At 46.7% G+C, this 17771-nt stretch overlaps 1 protein-coding gene across 1 annotated transcript in view; it reads right to left on the bottom strand.

The window, feature by feature from the left end:
• Nucleotides 1-9668, bottom strand: part of NT5E (5'-nucleotidase ecto) — a 54013-nt gene extending 44345 nt beyond the window's left edge. Inside the window, exon 1 of the mRNA XM_080663229.1 lies at nt 8359-9668. Coding sequence (XP_080519355.1) covers nt 8359-8697 — 339 coding nt within the window. The 5' untranslated portion in view covers nt 8698-9668. The remainder of the gene's footprint in view (nt 1-8358) is intronic.
• Nucleotides 9669-17771: the final 8103 nt, after the last annotated feature.

The raw sequence follows: 17771 nt of genomic DNA on the forward strand, positions 1-17771 counted from the left end.
CTTTACTTTGCTTATCCCCTATCCTTTACAGGCCCTACCCGGCCTCTGGTAAAGGTGGGCACTGCCCCCTCCATCTACTGAACAGTACGTTTCGCCCTAGCAGGTCTTTTTCACTGTTCTTAGTACTTCGCCCTGCGCCTGGCACATGGTGGTGCTTAGTGAATATTTGCAGACTGAATGGATAAATGAGCAGCAAGGACAACAGGCTTGGACCTAGGCTCATCCTCCTTCCCTTCCTTAGGCCATCATTTTCTATTACCAATAGAGTAACCCTCCATTCAGTATCCGGGACCCTCTTTATCTGGAAACTATGGGAGAAGACCCAAACCACCTCTCCACAAGGAAACAGCTGCCATGAAAGTAACTGTGAGGGAGAAGTAAGAGAGTTGTCAAGCAAACTTAGACCTGTGTCTCAAATTGAGTCCCAGGACAAACCACGTTATGTTGGCAGGTTAGAAGCAAGACAGAGGGCTGGGCAGGGGCTGAGATGCTGAGGAATGACATGCAACAGACCACCTTCTCCAGCTCCTTCATCTTATAATGAGGAATACGCTGCCTAAACTCACACAAGTAATGAGTTGGAAGAGGCCGCCGTAAACCTGGGTGTTCCAGTCCTTTTCCACTGCTTCTCTCTCACAGCCACATAAGTGTCCAATCATGTCCAGTAAACCCAGGAAAAGCCTTCAGATCGCATCTCTGGTCTGCAAATAGCAGGCATTAGCTGTCAGGGGGTAAGCTTAAGTAGAAGAATCTGTGCCCCTGTGTAGTAGAGTCAAAGTCTGCTGACTCTCCCGTTGCCCCTGGCTTGAACCCTCTTAGTCATCTCTTAATTACACCCTCTCCTGAGCCACTCCTGCCAAGAGAAGGTGAGCATGGTCAGCACTTAATGACCCCTTACTGTGGGCCGGCAAGGTGCAAAGCACTAAACATGCGTCATCATCTCCTTTAAACCCCACAACCACCTCTGGGATTTCCACATGTGGAAAGGGAGGGTTCATGAGATTAAATGACCTGCTCACAGTCCATAGATTCTAAGTGGCAGAGAGAGGACTTGATTCCTGTCAGAATCACCAGGGAATTCATCCGTTTAGCCATAGGCCATGCTGCTGGCCTATTGAGGCTGGCTCCCCTCAATTCAGCCTTTCTTTTCCCATCTCCAGAGTTCAGTTCTTAGCATCTCACACCTGCCCTGCCTCTTATCCCAGCCTCTTCTGTGGCATCTTCTCCTTCCATCCATTTCTGCTTATCTTCCCAAACTCTGATTCTCCTATGTCGCTCAGAGGTTTTTCTCACATTAACTAATTCCCTGCAGACACCAACTGGGTGTTTGACAATTCAATCCTGACACTATCTACCTGGTGTGGGCATTATATCCCACAAGGTAGGGGCTCAGGCCTACCAGACTGCCCCCGCTTCAGATGCCAGTTGCCTGTCGGCCACCTGTGCTACTGACCAATCAGCTATCAAACCTCCACAGGTTTGACAGTTCACTAGAATGACTCATGAAACTCAGGAGAGTGCTTTAGTTACCATTGCTGGTGTATTATAGAGGCTCCAACTCAGGAACAGCCCAACGGGAGACATGCATGGGGAAAGGTATGGCGGGAGAAAGAGGGGTGTGTGGGTTTCCATGCCCTCTCTGGGCACACCACCCTTCCAGCACCTCGTGTTCACTGACCCAGCAGCTCTTTGAGCTCCATCACTTAGCAGTGGTTCTCAACCTTTCTAATGCCGCGACCCTTTCATACAGTTCCTCATGTTGTGGTGACCCCCAACCATAAAATTATTTTTGTTGCGACTTCTTAACTGTAATTTTGCTACTGTTATGAATCGTAATGTAAATATCTGTGTTTTCCGATGGTCTTAGGTGACCCTGCTAGTGGTTCTTAACCTGTGGGTCGCGCCCACAGGTTGAGAACCGCTGCTATAGAGCCTAAGACCATCGGAAAACACAGATATTTACATTACGATTCATTAACCGTAGCAAAATTACAGTTATGAAGTAGCAACGAAAATAATTTTATGGTTGGGGGTCACCACAACATGAGGAACTGTATGAAAGGGTTGCGGCATTAGAAAGGTTGAGAACCACTGACTTAGTGGTTTTTAATGGAAGGTTCATTACAAAGGCACAATTGATTAAATCATCGGCCCTTGGTGGCTAGCTCAATCTCTGGTTCCTCTCCCATCCCAGGAGTTTGAAGGGAAGCTGAAAATTCCAAACCTCTAATCATGGATTGGTCTTTCTGGCCACCAGCCCTCATTCTGAAACTATCTAAGGGTCCCCAGCCATCAGTCATCTTATTAGCATATACAAGACACTCTCAGAAACTGGGGACAAAGACCAAATATTTCTTTTTTTATTAGACTACTGTCAGGCTCTTCTCAGAAACCTCCAGTGGCTCCCCTGACAACAGAGGTGATCCCAAACTTTTCAAGATGCCTGTAAGCTGTGCACCTCACCTCTCATAATTGCTGGCACTCGCCATGGTCCACGATGGTCCACCTTGCAGATTCCTGCCTCTGCACCTTTGTCTCATCCTCCTACCCTTTAACCAAATCAAAACATTTCTTAGGACACTATTTGTTTAGAGATGTGAGGAACCTCAGAGATGAGCTGGTTCAAATCTTTTATTTTACATACTAGAGGCCTGGTGTTCCTCGGCCTGGCCTGTGGGATTGGGCTGAAACCGGCTCTCTGACATCCCCCAAGGGGTCCTGGATTGCGAGAGGGTGCAGGCCAGGCTGAGGGACCCCACTTGTGCGTGATCGGGGCTGGGGAGGGATTTGGGAGGTTGGCCAGCCGGGGAGGGACGGCAGGAAGGCTCCAGAGCATGTCCGGCCCATCTTGCTCAGTCCCAATTGGCTGGACCCCAGCAGCAAGCTAACCTACTGGAGCATCTGCCCCCTGATGGTCAGTGCACGTCATAGCGAATGGTTGATGGTCCACTGTCTGCCCCCTGGTGGTCAGTGCACATCATAGCAACTCATCAATTGGTTGACTGCACCCTGGTGGTCACTGCACATCATAGCAAGCGGTTGAGTGGCCTTAGCATATCATTAGCATATCACACTTTGATTGGTTGAATGGCCGACCAGTCAACTGGACACTTAGCATATTAGGCTTTTATTATATAGAACTAGAGGCCCGGTGCATGACATTTGTGCACTGGTTCCCCTCAGCCTGACCTGCACCCTCTCGCAGTCTGGGACCCCTCAGGGGATGTCTGGCTGCTGGCTTAGGCCCGCTCCTTGGGGGACATCTCCTGAGGGGTCCTTAGCGCTGCCGTGGAGGCAGGAGAGGCTCCTGCCACTGCCGCTGCACTCACCAGCTGTGAGCCCGGCTTCTGACTGAGCGGTGCTCTCCCTGTGGGAGCGCCGCTCAGCAGAAGCCAGTTTTGCTGCTCCTTAGCACTGCCTCAGAGGTGGGAGAGGCTCCCGCCACCACTGCTGTGCTCGCTAGCTGTGAGCCTGGTTTCTGGTTGAGCAGCGCTCCCCGTGGGAACGCACTGACCACCAGGGGTCAGCTCCTGCGTTGAGCATCTGCCCCCTGGTGGTCAGTTTGCATCATAGTGACCGGTCATTCCACTGTTCGATCGATTTGCATATTAGCCTTTTATTATATAGGACTAGAGGCCCAGTGCATGAATTTGTGCACCGGTGGGGTCCAGCTGGCTTGCCCCTATCATGGCCAATCAGGCCGGGCGGGGGGAGGGGATGCGGGAGTTTGGCCAGCCGGCCCCGCCCCCTGGTTGAACTCCTGGTCAAACTCCCGGTCCAGGGGACAATTTGCATATTAGCCTTTTATTATATAGGATAAGGGACTAATGATTCAGAGAGGTGAATCCATAGCCCCAGATTATAGATTATTATCCTCAAAAGGCAGAGAGATAATAATCTAATTCAACCTCTGAATTTCTGGTGATAAGTACCGGGGACAATAAGCTTCAAATGAATAAAGTTATGTAAACTTTCAAAAGCACAAATCGTAAGGCAAAAGGAAAGATTAATTTGATTATACCAAATGAAAGATTTCTGTTCAATTAAAGACACTATAGACAAAGTTAATGGACATAACTTAATCAAAAATGTTTTCAAAGTTTAACCCATTAACTGCCACAATAATTTGAATTTAATTAAAAAAGGTCCACCGCTTGCGTCTATAGATGCTTACGGCGTACAAATGGTTAAAATTGATCACAGATCAATACCTAGAACTTCTGGAAATCAAGAAAAATAGAGCAAACCCAATTTTAAAAAAGAGCAAATAATGTGAACATGCAATTAGGAAAGAGAAGGCCCCCCAAAAGTCAACAAATATATCAAACTCACTATTTATTAGAAAAATACAAGATCTAGCAACCATGTCACTTGACACCTACTGGAAAGCAGGACAATGCTGCAAGGTATGGGCAAGGATAGGGCTTCACATCTTCGTGGGGAGAGGGTGAGGGGAGGGGGCTCCAGTCACTCAGGAAGCAATGTGGCAGGCCTTAGTCAAAGTCAATATATACGTGCCTGTGGTCAGCAATCCTGCCCAAAGAAATGCTCCCAGCGGGACTTGTAGGAGGCTATTGGGAGCAGCATGCTTGTGGAATTGCAGCATAATTTGCGTGATCTCTGTGGACCCATCACTGAGAGTGGGGTGGGGGTGGGGAGGATGGTAAAGTCTATGGAGATCTCTGTGGAGCATGATGCACAGTATATATATGTGCATGGTAGACACAGAATGAGAGGGACAGATCATACAACCCGTTTAGGACAAAAGTAAGGACCAGAATGAGCTGAGGAACATAATTTAAAAACAATCACCTCAAATAATAAAGCTTCTGCAAGTACACACAGGAACAAAACATAAACATCTCACACGTTAGAATGGTTGCCTAAGCGTGACATGGGTACCTGGCTAGTGGTCCCCTGGGCGAGTTAAAGACAGGGGCGATGGTCCCCACCCCAGCTGCTCGCTCAGGCTCCTGGGAGCAATTTGTTAAGGCTAAGGCCGCAGTCTTTTGGGCAGAAAGTGGGCTCAGGGGCCAGGCCTCAGAAGCAGGGGCAGCTAGAGAGGAGGCTGCCCTTCCCTAAGAAGCTGTCTTCCTCACAGCCCACCCACCTCGATGGTGAGACTCTCACTTGCAGAGATGATCTTACTTGTAGAGACGAATTCGTTTGGCTTTGTGCTTGGGGGTGGGGGGGATTTTATAAGTCTGCTCAATGAGTAAACATTAAGGATAGTTTACCAGGGGTGGGCAAACTTTTTGACTCGAGGGCCACAATGGGTTCTTAAACTGGACCAGAGGGCCAGAACAAAAGCATGGATGGAGTGTTTGTGTGAACTAATATAAATTCAAAGTAAAGGAGCGGAGGGGAGAGCAAGAGAACCCTCCGCTCTTTCGGCTCCGTGGGCCGGATAGAACAGACGAATGGGCTGGATCCGGCCCGCGGGCCGTAGTTTGCCCACGGCTGGTTTAGACAATTGGACTTAGAAAAGATGGTGGAAGGGATGGAGGAGGGAGGTAGACTGTGCCAGGTGGTCAGAATCAGATAAAGGGATGGTTGCAAAACCCAAGCCTTCCCTTCCTCTCAACTTTTTTTTTTTTTTTTTTTTAGAACCCATGGAATGAACCTCTATGGAGCACTGGGGAGGTTCACGTTACTTATCACATGCATTGTTCACAAAAATCCCACGTGCAGGGTGGGGGTTATCCCTCCTGTTTTACAGTTAGAGAACATGAGGTCTGAGAAAGTAACCTGGCCTCGCTCACACTGGCAGTGAGTGCGTCCACGTTGTCTTCCTGCTGCCTGGGGACACCAGGCCTTCCCCTGCTCTGCCGTCCTCCCTCTAGAGCTGTCTGCCAGCAGCGGTCCGGGGTCCGGGTCTGGGAGGTCCGCAGTCTCACCCTGGGACCTGCAGGGCTCTCAGCACTGCTCCAGCAGCTCTCACCCGGCTGCAGCAGGTCTAGGAAGTCTACGCCTCCTCAGAGACTCTGCTGGAGGGAACTCCTGGGGTTTAGCTGGGTTCCAGCAGCTTCCTCTTTGCCACCCACACCCCTGAGTCCTTATTTGTGGCTCTTCTAACCAGGTCTGGCTTTTAGAGACCTGGAGATTGCCCCTCCACAACTGTTTTCCACTCTGATCGGAATCTCCGGCTTCCTGAGATTCAAGAAGTGGGTGGCGGGCAGGCGGGCAGGGAAACCTTTATAGAGGAACATCAATAAATTCCCTGAGAGTAGTATAAACAAAAGGACAGTGAAACATCTCTGTAAAACAGGAACATTGCAGTGTTTTGCCACATGCTAAAGCATTACAAGAACTAGGATTTGATGCAGGTCAAAAAATTATGCTCGTCAAACCCCAGAACTGCACAAAGTCCTGATGAGATGCTATCAGGAAGGTGGCTTTCAGCCAGCTCCTCACCCCCTGCCAACTATGTCAGTAGCCTCAAGCCCCAGTCCAGTCACTTTGAGTGAAACTTAAAAGAAAATAATTCCATCCAACATTCTAGAAAGCATTCAAAGCATTCCTGGTGGGGATGGGTTGGAACTTGCAGACTGCCCAGCCTCACCCAGAGTCCTGTCATAAACACTTGATAAGATGGTTAACACCAGGAGCTCCGTTTGACTTAAAGAAGAAAACAGTATTATTGGAGAAAACTAGGAATTCTTCCCCCCCCCCCCCCCGCCCCAAAGGAGTTTACACAACTGTGGAGAAAAGGGTGTCACAGAAAGAAAAGTTTACGAAGTTGTGGTTTATATGTGAAATCAAAACAAACTCATGTGAGGTTTATTCTACCCTTCTGGAGGAGAAATGGAGAAGTAGGCTAATAACAATTCAATTAGATAAATATTTATCCGGCCATTACTGTGTACTAAGCATCAGCAGGTTGGGCTGTGGAGAAGCCAACGCTGAGACCACACAGAGTTCTTGGGACCCACCATTCTTCTGCTGAGCACCCCATAAACTCTGGGGCTTGGGGATCCCTTTGAATCGCTGCTGCTTTGAGAGGTTCTGATAACCTTAAACCCAGCAATCAGAATGGAAAGGAGCTCGCTGCCCTTCTCTCTTCTCTATAAAATGAGCTTTCTTGTTGAAGAAAACAAAACAAAACGAAACAATTGTACTCTTATCATCTTTTCCTGTCCTCCTTTTTCCAAGTTTCCAGGAAAAAATACAGCACTGTGCTTTGCCGACTTCTGTGCTCTTCTCAAAGTATCTTGTTAGGTCTCTGTTCCCCGGACTCGTCCACACCTCTCTTTCCCTTCCCCACCCAGGACTTCACAGATTGCCCTGGGCCCTTGCTCTGTTCTTTCTCTTCTGCAGCTCCTAAATTCTGGTTCCCAGTTTCTCCACACACTTCCTTCCTCAAGGATTTTACACAGGGCTAAACTTGGGGGAGGGGTTTGCTTAAACAAGCAAACTGGTTATACTTACTTATTACTGTGTAACCCTCCCTGCTCCTTCTCCAAAATTCAGGCCAACAAATAGGCAGCATCTTTAACAGAGTACTTGGGAGCTTGGACTTAAACTCTTGCACGTGTTCTAGGAGTCCCTCGTCTCTTAAGCTTGGATGCTTCCTAAATCTCTGCTGCCAAACTGATTCTGTTGAAGTCCTTTGAAACCCCAGTGTCTTCAGCATTTTGGTCCTCGGTGGGAATTTCTTTCTTTTCTTAGATTTACACAGCAGTGTCTGGTAAGAAGAAGAACTCACATGTATAGAAGCTGTTTGTACTACGTGCCAGGCAACCATGTGAGGAAGATAAGAGTTCTTATCCCCACTTTCCAGCGGCGGGAACTGAGGCACGGAGAGAGTCAATAGCTTGCACACTTAAGGTAGCTGTGCAGAGAACCTAACCCGAGGCTGGGAACTTAATCAAGGTCAAGTTGGGGTCAAAGGGCTCTAGAATCCACACATAACAGGTCTCCTCTTTTGGAGCTGGTGCCCTGGATAATGTACTCAACGTCTTTGACTTCGAGTTTTCCTTCCAGTAAAACAGAGATTAAAGCATTCTACGATAGCGGGAGCAGCAAATGAGCGGGGTGCGTGACAGGTCTACTTGGGTCCCTGGCCCTGGAGAGTCGCCCAACCCGACGCACCCCAGCTTATCCCTCTGATAGGCAGGCTGGTTCCTGCTCCCTAAATACCCAAATCTCATGGCGGGATGCCCAACTTCAATACGTTTAGACGCATATTCTGCATCTGTATCTACTTGGCACGCTGGCCTTTCTCCCTACCTGGCTCCCAGGCGCTGGCTGGCCACCCGGTGCCAGGCCATGGGCTCCTCCTCCTCCTCCCCGGCTTCCCTCTCAGTTCCGACTCCTCTCCTACCGGGGCCGGAGCCTCCGCGCCAGACACCCGCTTACCATAGCATCGTAGCCCAGGGCGTTCATGAAGTGTGCCACCTCCGCTCCCTTGTACACGGTGAACCAGATGGTGCCCTGGTACTGGTCGCCGGCGTCGAGCAGCAGCACGTGGGGCTCGGCGCTGCGGACCCGCTGCACCTGGGTGTAGAGCCGGGCCACGCCGCCCACGCAGCGGCTGTGGTTCACGCACTTGCTGGAGTCCTCGCTGGTCTGCTCCAGCCGGCTGTGCACGTCGTTGGTGTGCAGGATGGTGAGCGTCCAGGCGCTGGCTGCCGGCCACAGCAGCGCGCCCAGCGCGAGAAGTCGTGGTGCCAGCGCCCGTGCGGTTCGGGGACACATGGCTGCGGCGCGTGGAGTGGGCGCGGGAGCAGACGAACCGGGCGGGCGGCGCGGAGCGGCGGGAGTGCGGGCGAGCGCAGGAGTTAGGCTCTTTGGAGAGCCGCGCGGGGCGGGACGGGGCGGGCCCTCTGTCAGCCGGGAGCCCAGCCCCGCGGCCAGGAGCACGCCCGCTCGGTCACCCGATCCGACCCAGGCACCCGGGCGCCCGGGCGGCGCTAGCGGCTGGCACCCGCTCCGGCAGTAACAGTGGGAGGTTGTTCCGGGCGAGGAGCGAGCGCCGGCCGCGATCCCGGCCCGAACCGAGAGCCCGGGCGCCGGCAAACCCGCTGCTGGTGGAGTTGGAGCGTCCACCCCGCGACTACGTCCTCGCTGATGCTCGCCTCCTTTGAGGCACGAATTTTTCTAAAGAGAAATTGCACGGTTTGTGTTGGACTTGTGGCTGTGCGAGCTCGTCCCTGGAAGAAGGGAAAGAGGGTGAAGAAAGGAGGTGCCAAGAAAGACGGGCGACTTGGGGAGTGGGGGGAGAAGAGTAAAGAGGGGGCGAGACGCAGCAGAGAGAAGCGCTTTGCTCCGGGGCTGTGGGAACAAAAAACGCATTTTGAGACAACCAGCGCTCTCTCTCCAGCCATCGTGGGAACTCACTGAGTCTACTTTGTTCAGACGTAGAATCTCAGAAGCTAAGAAATCATTCGAATCCAGCTCGGGGTTATTTATGATTAAAACCGTAATGATACAACAGCAATGATGCGGTGCGTAGACAGCTATTGGCAGCTAAAACAAATCATGAGCAGTAAAATTAGTAGCAATGAGGGAGCGATGCCGCCTTTTGTTGCTTTTGTAGGCATTCTTTCTCTGTCTGTCCTATTTTTGGGGGTTTAATGTGTTAAGGATGGCGAACGCGCGTTTTAAGCCAAAGCTTTTTGCAAGGAAGGTAATAGGAATGCGTACAATAAAGTAATCATCATTATGATAGAATTAAAAATGGCAGTATTTCCCTCTGTTGAACAGATTGATTTCTTTGTGCAATCAGTAGTCTAGCCGCTTGGGTTGCGGGATTGGGGTGGGTGGGTGAAAAAGGTGAAGGGGATTAAGAAGAGCAAACTGCCAGTTATAAAATTAGCGAGGGGATGTCAAGTACAGATAGGGAATATAGTCAATAATATTGTAGTAACTGTAGAGTGTCAGATGTGTGTCGTGGTGATCACTTCACAAGGTATATAAGTGACTGTCACTATGTTGTACATTAATATAATATTGAATATCAACTATAATTAAAAAATAATGTAGCCACTGTGGGAAGGGAAAGAAGGGAATTAGTTTGGAGTCCCTGCTAGGTGTCCCATCGTTAATGTTTTACGGTACAGCAGATGTAGTCCTTACACGTGTCCAAGTGCATCCAGCATTTAAAAAAAAGCATTTTAGGATGAAATATACATAAGGTTTACTATTTTAACCATTTTTAAGTGGACAACTTAGTGGCGTTAAGTTTATTCACATTGTTTTACAACCATCACCACCATCCATCTCCAGAACTTTTTCATCTTCCCAGACTGAAATTCTGTAGCCATTAAACAATAACTCCCCATTCACCCTTTCCCTCAGACCTTGGCAACCACCATTGTACTCTCTGTCTCTATGAATTTGAGCACTTTAGGTTTCTCATACAATATTTACTGTTGCGACTGACTTACTTCACTTTGCATAATGTCCTCAAGATTCATCCACTATTGTAGCATGTCAGAAGTTCCTACTTTTTATTTAATTCAAACAGTTTTTTTTGAAATTTTTATTTATTGATCGATATATCAATAGAAGGGAGGGAGGGAGAGAGAGAGAGAGAGAGAGAGAGAGAGAGAGAGTAGAACTTATTTATATATTCATTGGTTGTATATTCATACAACCAATGAATATATAAATAAGTTCTACTTATTTATATATTCATTGGTTGATTCTTGTATGTGCCCTGACTGGGTTTGAACCTGAAACCTTGGCCAGAGCCAAGGAAAGGCCAGAGCAGACTTTCCTTCCTTTTTAAGGCTGAATAACATTCCTTTGTATGTATATATCATATCTTGTTTGTTCATTCATCCATTGATGGACATTGGTTGATTCCACCTTTTGGCTATTGTAAATAATGCTACTTGAACGTAGTGTACAACTATCTTTTTAATGTGTTACAGAAGCAAAAGAAGGACCCTTGGAGCTTAGGAGAGAGAAAGGCAAAGGTAATACACCCTGGGGGGAAAAAGGGGAGGGAAGGCCAGGTGTGTTCCCAAGAGGGAGAGTGCACCCAAACTTTTTTATATTTTGATGAAGTGCAATTTATCTATTTTTATCTTTTGTTGCCTGTGGTTTAATGTCATATCTGGTAAATCATTGCCAAATCTGATGTCATGAAGCTTTTTTAAAAAAACACACACACTTATTTAGGTGAACTGAATAAAAATCTGAGACCCGCTTTGAGGTGAAAACAGGAGAAATCTATTTGCCCGTAGGCATCCTGCCACACGTGGGTTACCCAGTTCACAGTGTATTTTTGTTTTACTGATGAGAACACTTAATGTGATAGTTAACCTGGCTAAATAATTTATCCAAGAGCATTCAACTTGTAGGTGGAAGGCAGATTTTGAATACAACTGAATTCCAACACTCATTTTAAATTATTAAGTCCTTATGAAAGTGTAAAGGGGTAGAAGTTATTAGTCCCCTTTTTATTTAATAAAACTGAGGTTCCACGTGTTAAATTAATTGTCCAAGATTTCACAGGTGAACAGGTTCCCCCTCTTTCATACATGTAACTATATTTCTTTCTTTCTTTATTTTTCTTAATTGATGAGAGAGAGAGAGAGAAACATTGATTGGTTGTCTCTCACATGACCAAACTGGTGATTGAACCTGTAACCTGGGTATGTGCCCTGACTTGGAATTGAACCCACCACCTTTTGGTATAGGGGACGATGCTCCAACCAACTGAGCCACACTGGTTAGGGCACATGTAATAATGTTTCACACAAGGTCTCTACCCACTCACAATGTTTACATCTTGCTGCCCTTCCTCTCGCCATTTTAGCATATTTGACGGGAGCGGTTCTTGGTCTGGGGATTTCCGAGGAGACTCAAGAAGCTTGGCATCCTCTCTCACAACTTTTGCCACAGTCTTCTTGTGGCCACAGCAGAAAAATCAGTGTATATCCGCCCCTTTCATAAACCAGACCGAACAGAGAAGGTTGGGTCTGAGTTAGTGGGGACACGTAGAATGTATGGAGTGTGTGGAGACAGGTCCTCTTGCCCACTCATCCACTCTGCTACCTCAGCTCAGACCCACCTGCTCCAGCACTGGGGCAGACAGAAGTTCAGTCTGCAGCCTCCGTCACAGCCACTCAACCACCCAGCAGCAGTAGCAGCAGCATCTCCCCTCCCACGCAAATCAGGCTTTGCCCCCTTCGCACAGTGGAGGCCCGCCCTCCTTCAGCCTCATCAGAGGTGACATGGAATTTGGGTCTCCCTCCCTCCAGGTGAGATGGTGATGCTTCTCGCAGGCAGGAGGACCTATGTCACTCCCGAGTGGGCAGGTTTGATAATCACTGCTACCTTCTGCCATCACATGATGGAGCCATGTTGCTGTGTTCTAAGTCCAAAGAATTCAAATACATCATTCTGTTGGATCCCACCAACCACCAGGAAGAAAAAGAAAGGTGCACAGAAAACTAGGTAAGTCCTTACTCCAGTTTATAGTGGAGAATCAACATGAGAGCTACTGTGATTCTCAAAGGGGAGACTCCGGAAGCCTTGTTCTCTGGTTCGCAGGGAACACTCAAGCACTGCTTTTGCTCAGCCGTTTCCATTTACCATGAGCCCTAGATATTAATATCCTAGCTGTTCAGAAAAACTTCCAAGGTGCTTACTTTCACACGAAATCCTTAACATGCTGGGTCAAAAGTTAAATTTTGCTCCAAATTCTTGAATATACATTGGTGTCTGTTTCCCAAGTATGCAGGCCCTCTGCTTTAGAATTAGGGAGAATTGTTCATGTCATTGAATAACAAATAAAATCATTTAGTGCTTTGCCTGTAATATGTACACAGTTCATATTTTATTTGACTTGAGAAAAGTCCAAACAAGGTGGGATCGTCACCTGTTCGTTTACTCAGCAAATATTTGAACTGTTATAGAATTTACCAGGTGACCGAATAATACGCAGGAGTACAGGAAAACCCCATTTATTTTCAGATGTTTCTCATGTACTAGTACAGGACTCAGGGGAGGCTGTTTCTCTCAAATCCTGAGTGAGCCAATATGGAGGAAGCTTTCCCTTTATACCCTTTATACCCCTTTGGTTTCTTTGTCCCCCAAATATGGTATGGGCCTTCTGGACCTCTAAAAGGCTTTGCAAAAAGCCGCATGTGTTGGGGTGGGGGTTGTGAGACCATATCTAAAGGCCTGGCCTGACGCCAATGTTGATATGGCTTCTCTAAAATGGGGGTAGTACTTAGGTAAACAAGTCTTGCAAGACCAGATAATTAAAGGGGCAGTGATTAGACTATAGGCTAACAAGAATGTGCATTAGGTTACTGGCACAGATTCAGATTGCTAGCCCCCCAAAATGTCTCATTTTCCTCAGAAGAACACTTACTATCTGGGGGACATTCAGTAAGGTTCTGGGGCTAAAATGGGTGACAGGACAGACCTGTCCTTAAAGCTCTTACTGTTTAGAGGAGGCCAAAGTGTTTACGGGTTGAATTGTGTCCTAGCAACAAGATATGTTGAAGTCCTAACACCCGGTCCCTCAGAATGTGGCCTTATTTGGAAACAGGGTCTCTACAGAGGTAATCAAGATAAAATGAAATCATTAGAGTGGGCCCTCATCCAGTATGACTCAAGGGAAATTTGGACACAGAGACAGACATAAATAGAAATGCAGTCTTAAACCAGTCAATCAGGAATCACCTGATCAGCGTAAGATGGGCAATATGCTGATAGATCCCTGCCAGCCCCTCTAAGGAATGTAACCTTGCAATAACCAATCTCCCTTTTTTTTTTTTTTTTTTTTTTTTGCCTAAGACAACTTCTTTATTCCTGCCCTCTTCTGGGCATAAAATCTCTTGCTTTATATATCTCTTTGAGCTCCTTTCTAGCTGCTAGATTGGATGCTGCCTGGATCATGAATCTTTGAAGAAAGCCATTGCAGTCTTTAAAATGTACCAGTTGAATTTGTTTCTTAACAAGACACACACAGGGAGAACATCCTGTCACTTGAAGGCAGTTATCAAGGAACGCCAAAAGATTGCCAGCAAACCATCAGAAACTAGGAGAGGGTCATAGAACAAAATTTTTCAGCACAGCCCTTAGAACTAACCCTGCTGAAACCTCCTTCTTCTAGCCCCCAGACCCCTGAGCCAGTAAATTTTTGTTATTTAAGTCACCCAGTTTGTGGTATTTTGTTACGGCAGCCCTAGGAAAGTAACAGATGAAGGCAAAATGAAGCAGTAACAAAGCTGTGTGACGTCATCCATAGGTTCTTGAAAATGTTGATTTTAAGCGAAGTGATGTATAATGAAGCCAATTTCACCAAAGGCTAATTGACATAAAAAAAGATTGAAGTTCCTTTGGCATATTTCTGGTCACAAAATGATCACCAAACTTCTAAATAATGACCTAAAACACATTTACTAGTAATATATGTGTATTTTAATACATTTTTATTGATTCTAGAGGGAAAGGGAGAGGGAGAGAGAGAGAAACATCAATGATGAGAGAGAATCATTGATAGGCTGCCTCCGGCACGCCCCCTATCGGGGATTGAGCCCACAACTGGTCATGTGCCCTTGACTGGAATTGAACCTGGGACCTTTCAGTCCACAGGCTGAACCAGCTGAGCAACACATTTAATATTAAACATTGAAATAAATGTGAACTATGTATGCATTTAAAAAAGGTTGATATAAACAAGATAATTCTTTTCCAACCCACTTATTCCATTCAGGGTCGTGGGTGGCCCAAGCTTCTCTGGGCAGCTCAGCTCAGGCTCAAGGTGAGACCCACCCTGTACAGACCGCCATCCATCGCAGGGCCGCTGACACCTGCACTCACACTCACTCAGACGGGGACAGTTTAGCCATGCCAGTTCATCTCACGTAGATATCTTTGGGACCTGAGTATCCAGAGACCATCCACACAGACCTGGGGAGAACCTGCAAACTCAACAGACAGTGGCCCCGCCTGGAATCAATTCTCACTGCCCGCCCTGCCCCCGCCCCCGCATCAACATCATAACGAAATGACATTGAGCAAAACTACATTATTTGAGACCCTGCTGTATGGGCACATGTATGTGATACTGAAGGGGTGAGCAGAAGCCTCATTATGGGCCCACGTAAGGAGTTCAGATTTGTCCCTGGGTCAAAGGGGAGAAGATATTGGAGAGACAAGACCCGAGGCCTAGCCAGCTGGCACAGGCACAGACAGCTTCTTTTTATGTTTTTAAACCATAGAAGAGGACGTATTCTTCCCTTTCCCAATTTGTTTTTCCTGACAGGATAGAGGCTTTCTCTACGGGAACGCCTTACAGCTGGAGCAAGGCCTCGGATCCTCGACAGCAGAGGGAAGGTACAGAGGAGGATGTGAAGGTTAGCGGTGGGGACTCTTAACGCTGAGCACTTGGCCTCATCCAGCTGCCCTCCCATTGGTTTGCTCTGGATGCCACCCAGGCCACATTGAGCTGCTGTGGGATGGAAACCATGGATGGGCCATTTTGATTTCATGTACTTGCTGATTTTTAGCCAGAATGTCTGTGAAAGAAATTATAAATGTTATGTGATTTAAACTGTTTTTAAAAGCAATAATTTCTTTCTTTCTTTTTTTATTTTTTTTCACTAGCTGAGTTTAAAGATCAGGAAGGAAATTTGTGTTTGGGATGATAAGAAGAAGCCAAAGAATTGATAAAAAGTTTGTCTGGTGGCCAGGGCCTTTCCCAGACAAAATGTCTAGATTCCGGAGAGTGGCAGAAAGTGTGAATGAATCTTTTCTTTTTCTGTTTTGTTTTTGTTTTTTAATTTTTATTCACTGATCTTAGAGAAAGAGAGAATAGAGAATAGAGGAGAGAGGAGAGAGAGAGAGAGATTTTTATTGTTCCACTTATTTACGCATACATTGGTTGACTCTGACCAGGGATCAAAACCACAACCTTGGTTAATCTGGAGGACTCTAGTCTAATCAACTGAGTTACATGGCCAGGGCCACAAATGAATCTTTTCTTTAGTAATATGCTCATTTTTTTTAATATGCTCATTTTTAAAAAAAAATATATTTTATTGATATTTTACAGAGAGGAAGAGAGAGGGATAGAGAGCCAGAAACATCGATGAGAGAGAAACATCTATCAGCCGCCCCCTGCACACCTCCCCCTGGAGATGTGCCTGCAACCAAGGTACATGCCCCCGACCGGAATCGAAGCCGGGACCCTTCAGTCCGCAGGCCGATGCTCTTTCCACTGAGCCAAACCGGTTTTGGCTAATATGCTCATTTTTAATATTTTTTTATTTTATTGATTTTCGAGAGAGAGGAAAAGAGAGGGGGAGCGAGAGAAACATCTATGTGACAGAGAAACATTGATCTGTTGCCTCCTGCACTTGCCCTAACAAGGCATCAAACCTGCAACCTAGGTATGTGCCCAGACCAGGAGTCGACTGGGAATTGGACCAGTGACCTTTTGGTGCACAGGACAATGCTCCAATCCACTGAGCCACACTGGCCAGGGCTATGATAATTTTTAAATGATATTTATATTTTGCCAAATAAGATGTGTTTCTTTTCAGACAAAGTTCTGTTTGGCAATTTTTATTCTTTTCTTTATTTAAAAAAATCATTTAAAATGTCTTTTAAATTTCAAAATATGCAATAAAACTGGAAAATATATGGATTTACCTTGATTTTAAAGAACATAATTCTGTGTTTCATTCTCTACTGATACATGCAGTTATTACAAAGTACAAAATTGTGAACTTGGGGCATGGCAAGAATTTAGATTTCTGTATAAGAACAAAAGTAGCTAAAGTCTATGCAAATGTCATAAAATATGATATTTCAATTGTAATTAAAAATGCTCATACAACTCAATAGCAAAAAACCCAAACAATTTAATTAAAAAATGGGCAGAAGACCTGAACAGACATTCCCAAAGGAGCTCTACAGATGAACAACAGGCACATGGAAAGATGTTCAACATCATTAATCATCAGGGAAATGCAAATCAAAACGACAATGAGATATCACTTTAAACCTGTGGGAATGGCTATCATAAAAAAAGACAAGAAATAACAAGTGTTGGTGAGAATGTGAAGGAAAGAAAACTCTTGTGTTCTGTGGGTGGGCATGTAAATTGGTACAGCCACTATGGAAATAGTCTGAAGGGTCCTGAAAAAACTTAAAACACGGAATTATCATATGATCCAGCAATTCCACTTCTGTGGGACTTATCTAAAGAAAATGAAAACATGAATTCAAATAGATATATGCACCCCATGTTCATAGCAGTATTATTTACAATAGCCACTATATGGAAACAACATTAAGTGTAAATGGAATATTATCCTATCTAATAAAGAGGTAATATACAAATTGACCATCACTCCAACACACAAGATGGACACAAGATGGACACAAGATGGACACCACAAGATGGCCAGCAGGGGAGGGCAGTTGTGGGCAATCAGGCCAGCAGGGGAGGGCAGTTGGGAGGGACCAGGCCTGCAAGGGAGGGCAGTTGAGGGCAATCAGCCTGTAGGGGAGGGCAGTTGGGGGTGACCAGGCCAGCAGGGGTGGGCAGTTAGGGGCGACCAGGCAGGCAGGGGAGGGCAGTTGGGGGCAATCAGGCTGGCAGGGGAGCAGTTAGGCATTGATCAGGCTGGCAGGGGAGTGGTTAGGGGGTTATCAGGCTGGCAGGCATGCGAGCAGTTGGGAGCCAGCAGTCCTGGATTGTGAGAGGGATGTCCAACTGCCATTTAGGCCCGATCCCAGTGGGCAGTCGGGCATCCCTCGAGGGGTCCCAGATTGAAGAGGGTGCAGGCTGGGCTGAG

The sequence above is a fragment of the Plecotus auritus genome, assembly GCF_963455305.1.
Source record: "Plecotus auritus genome assembly, chromosome: 4".
NCBI classification, from domain to species: domain Eukaryota; kingdom Metazoa; phylum Chordata; class Mammalia; order Chiroptera; family Vespertilionidae; genus Plecotus; species Plecotus auritus.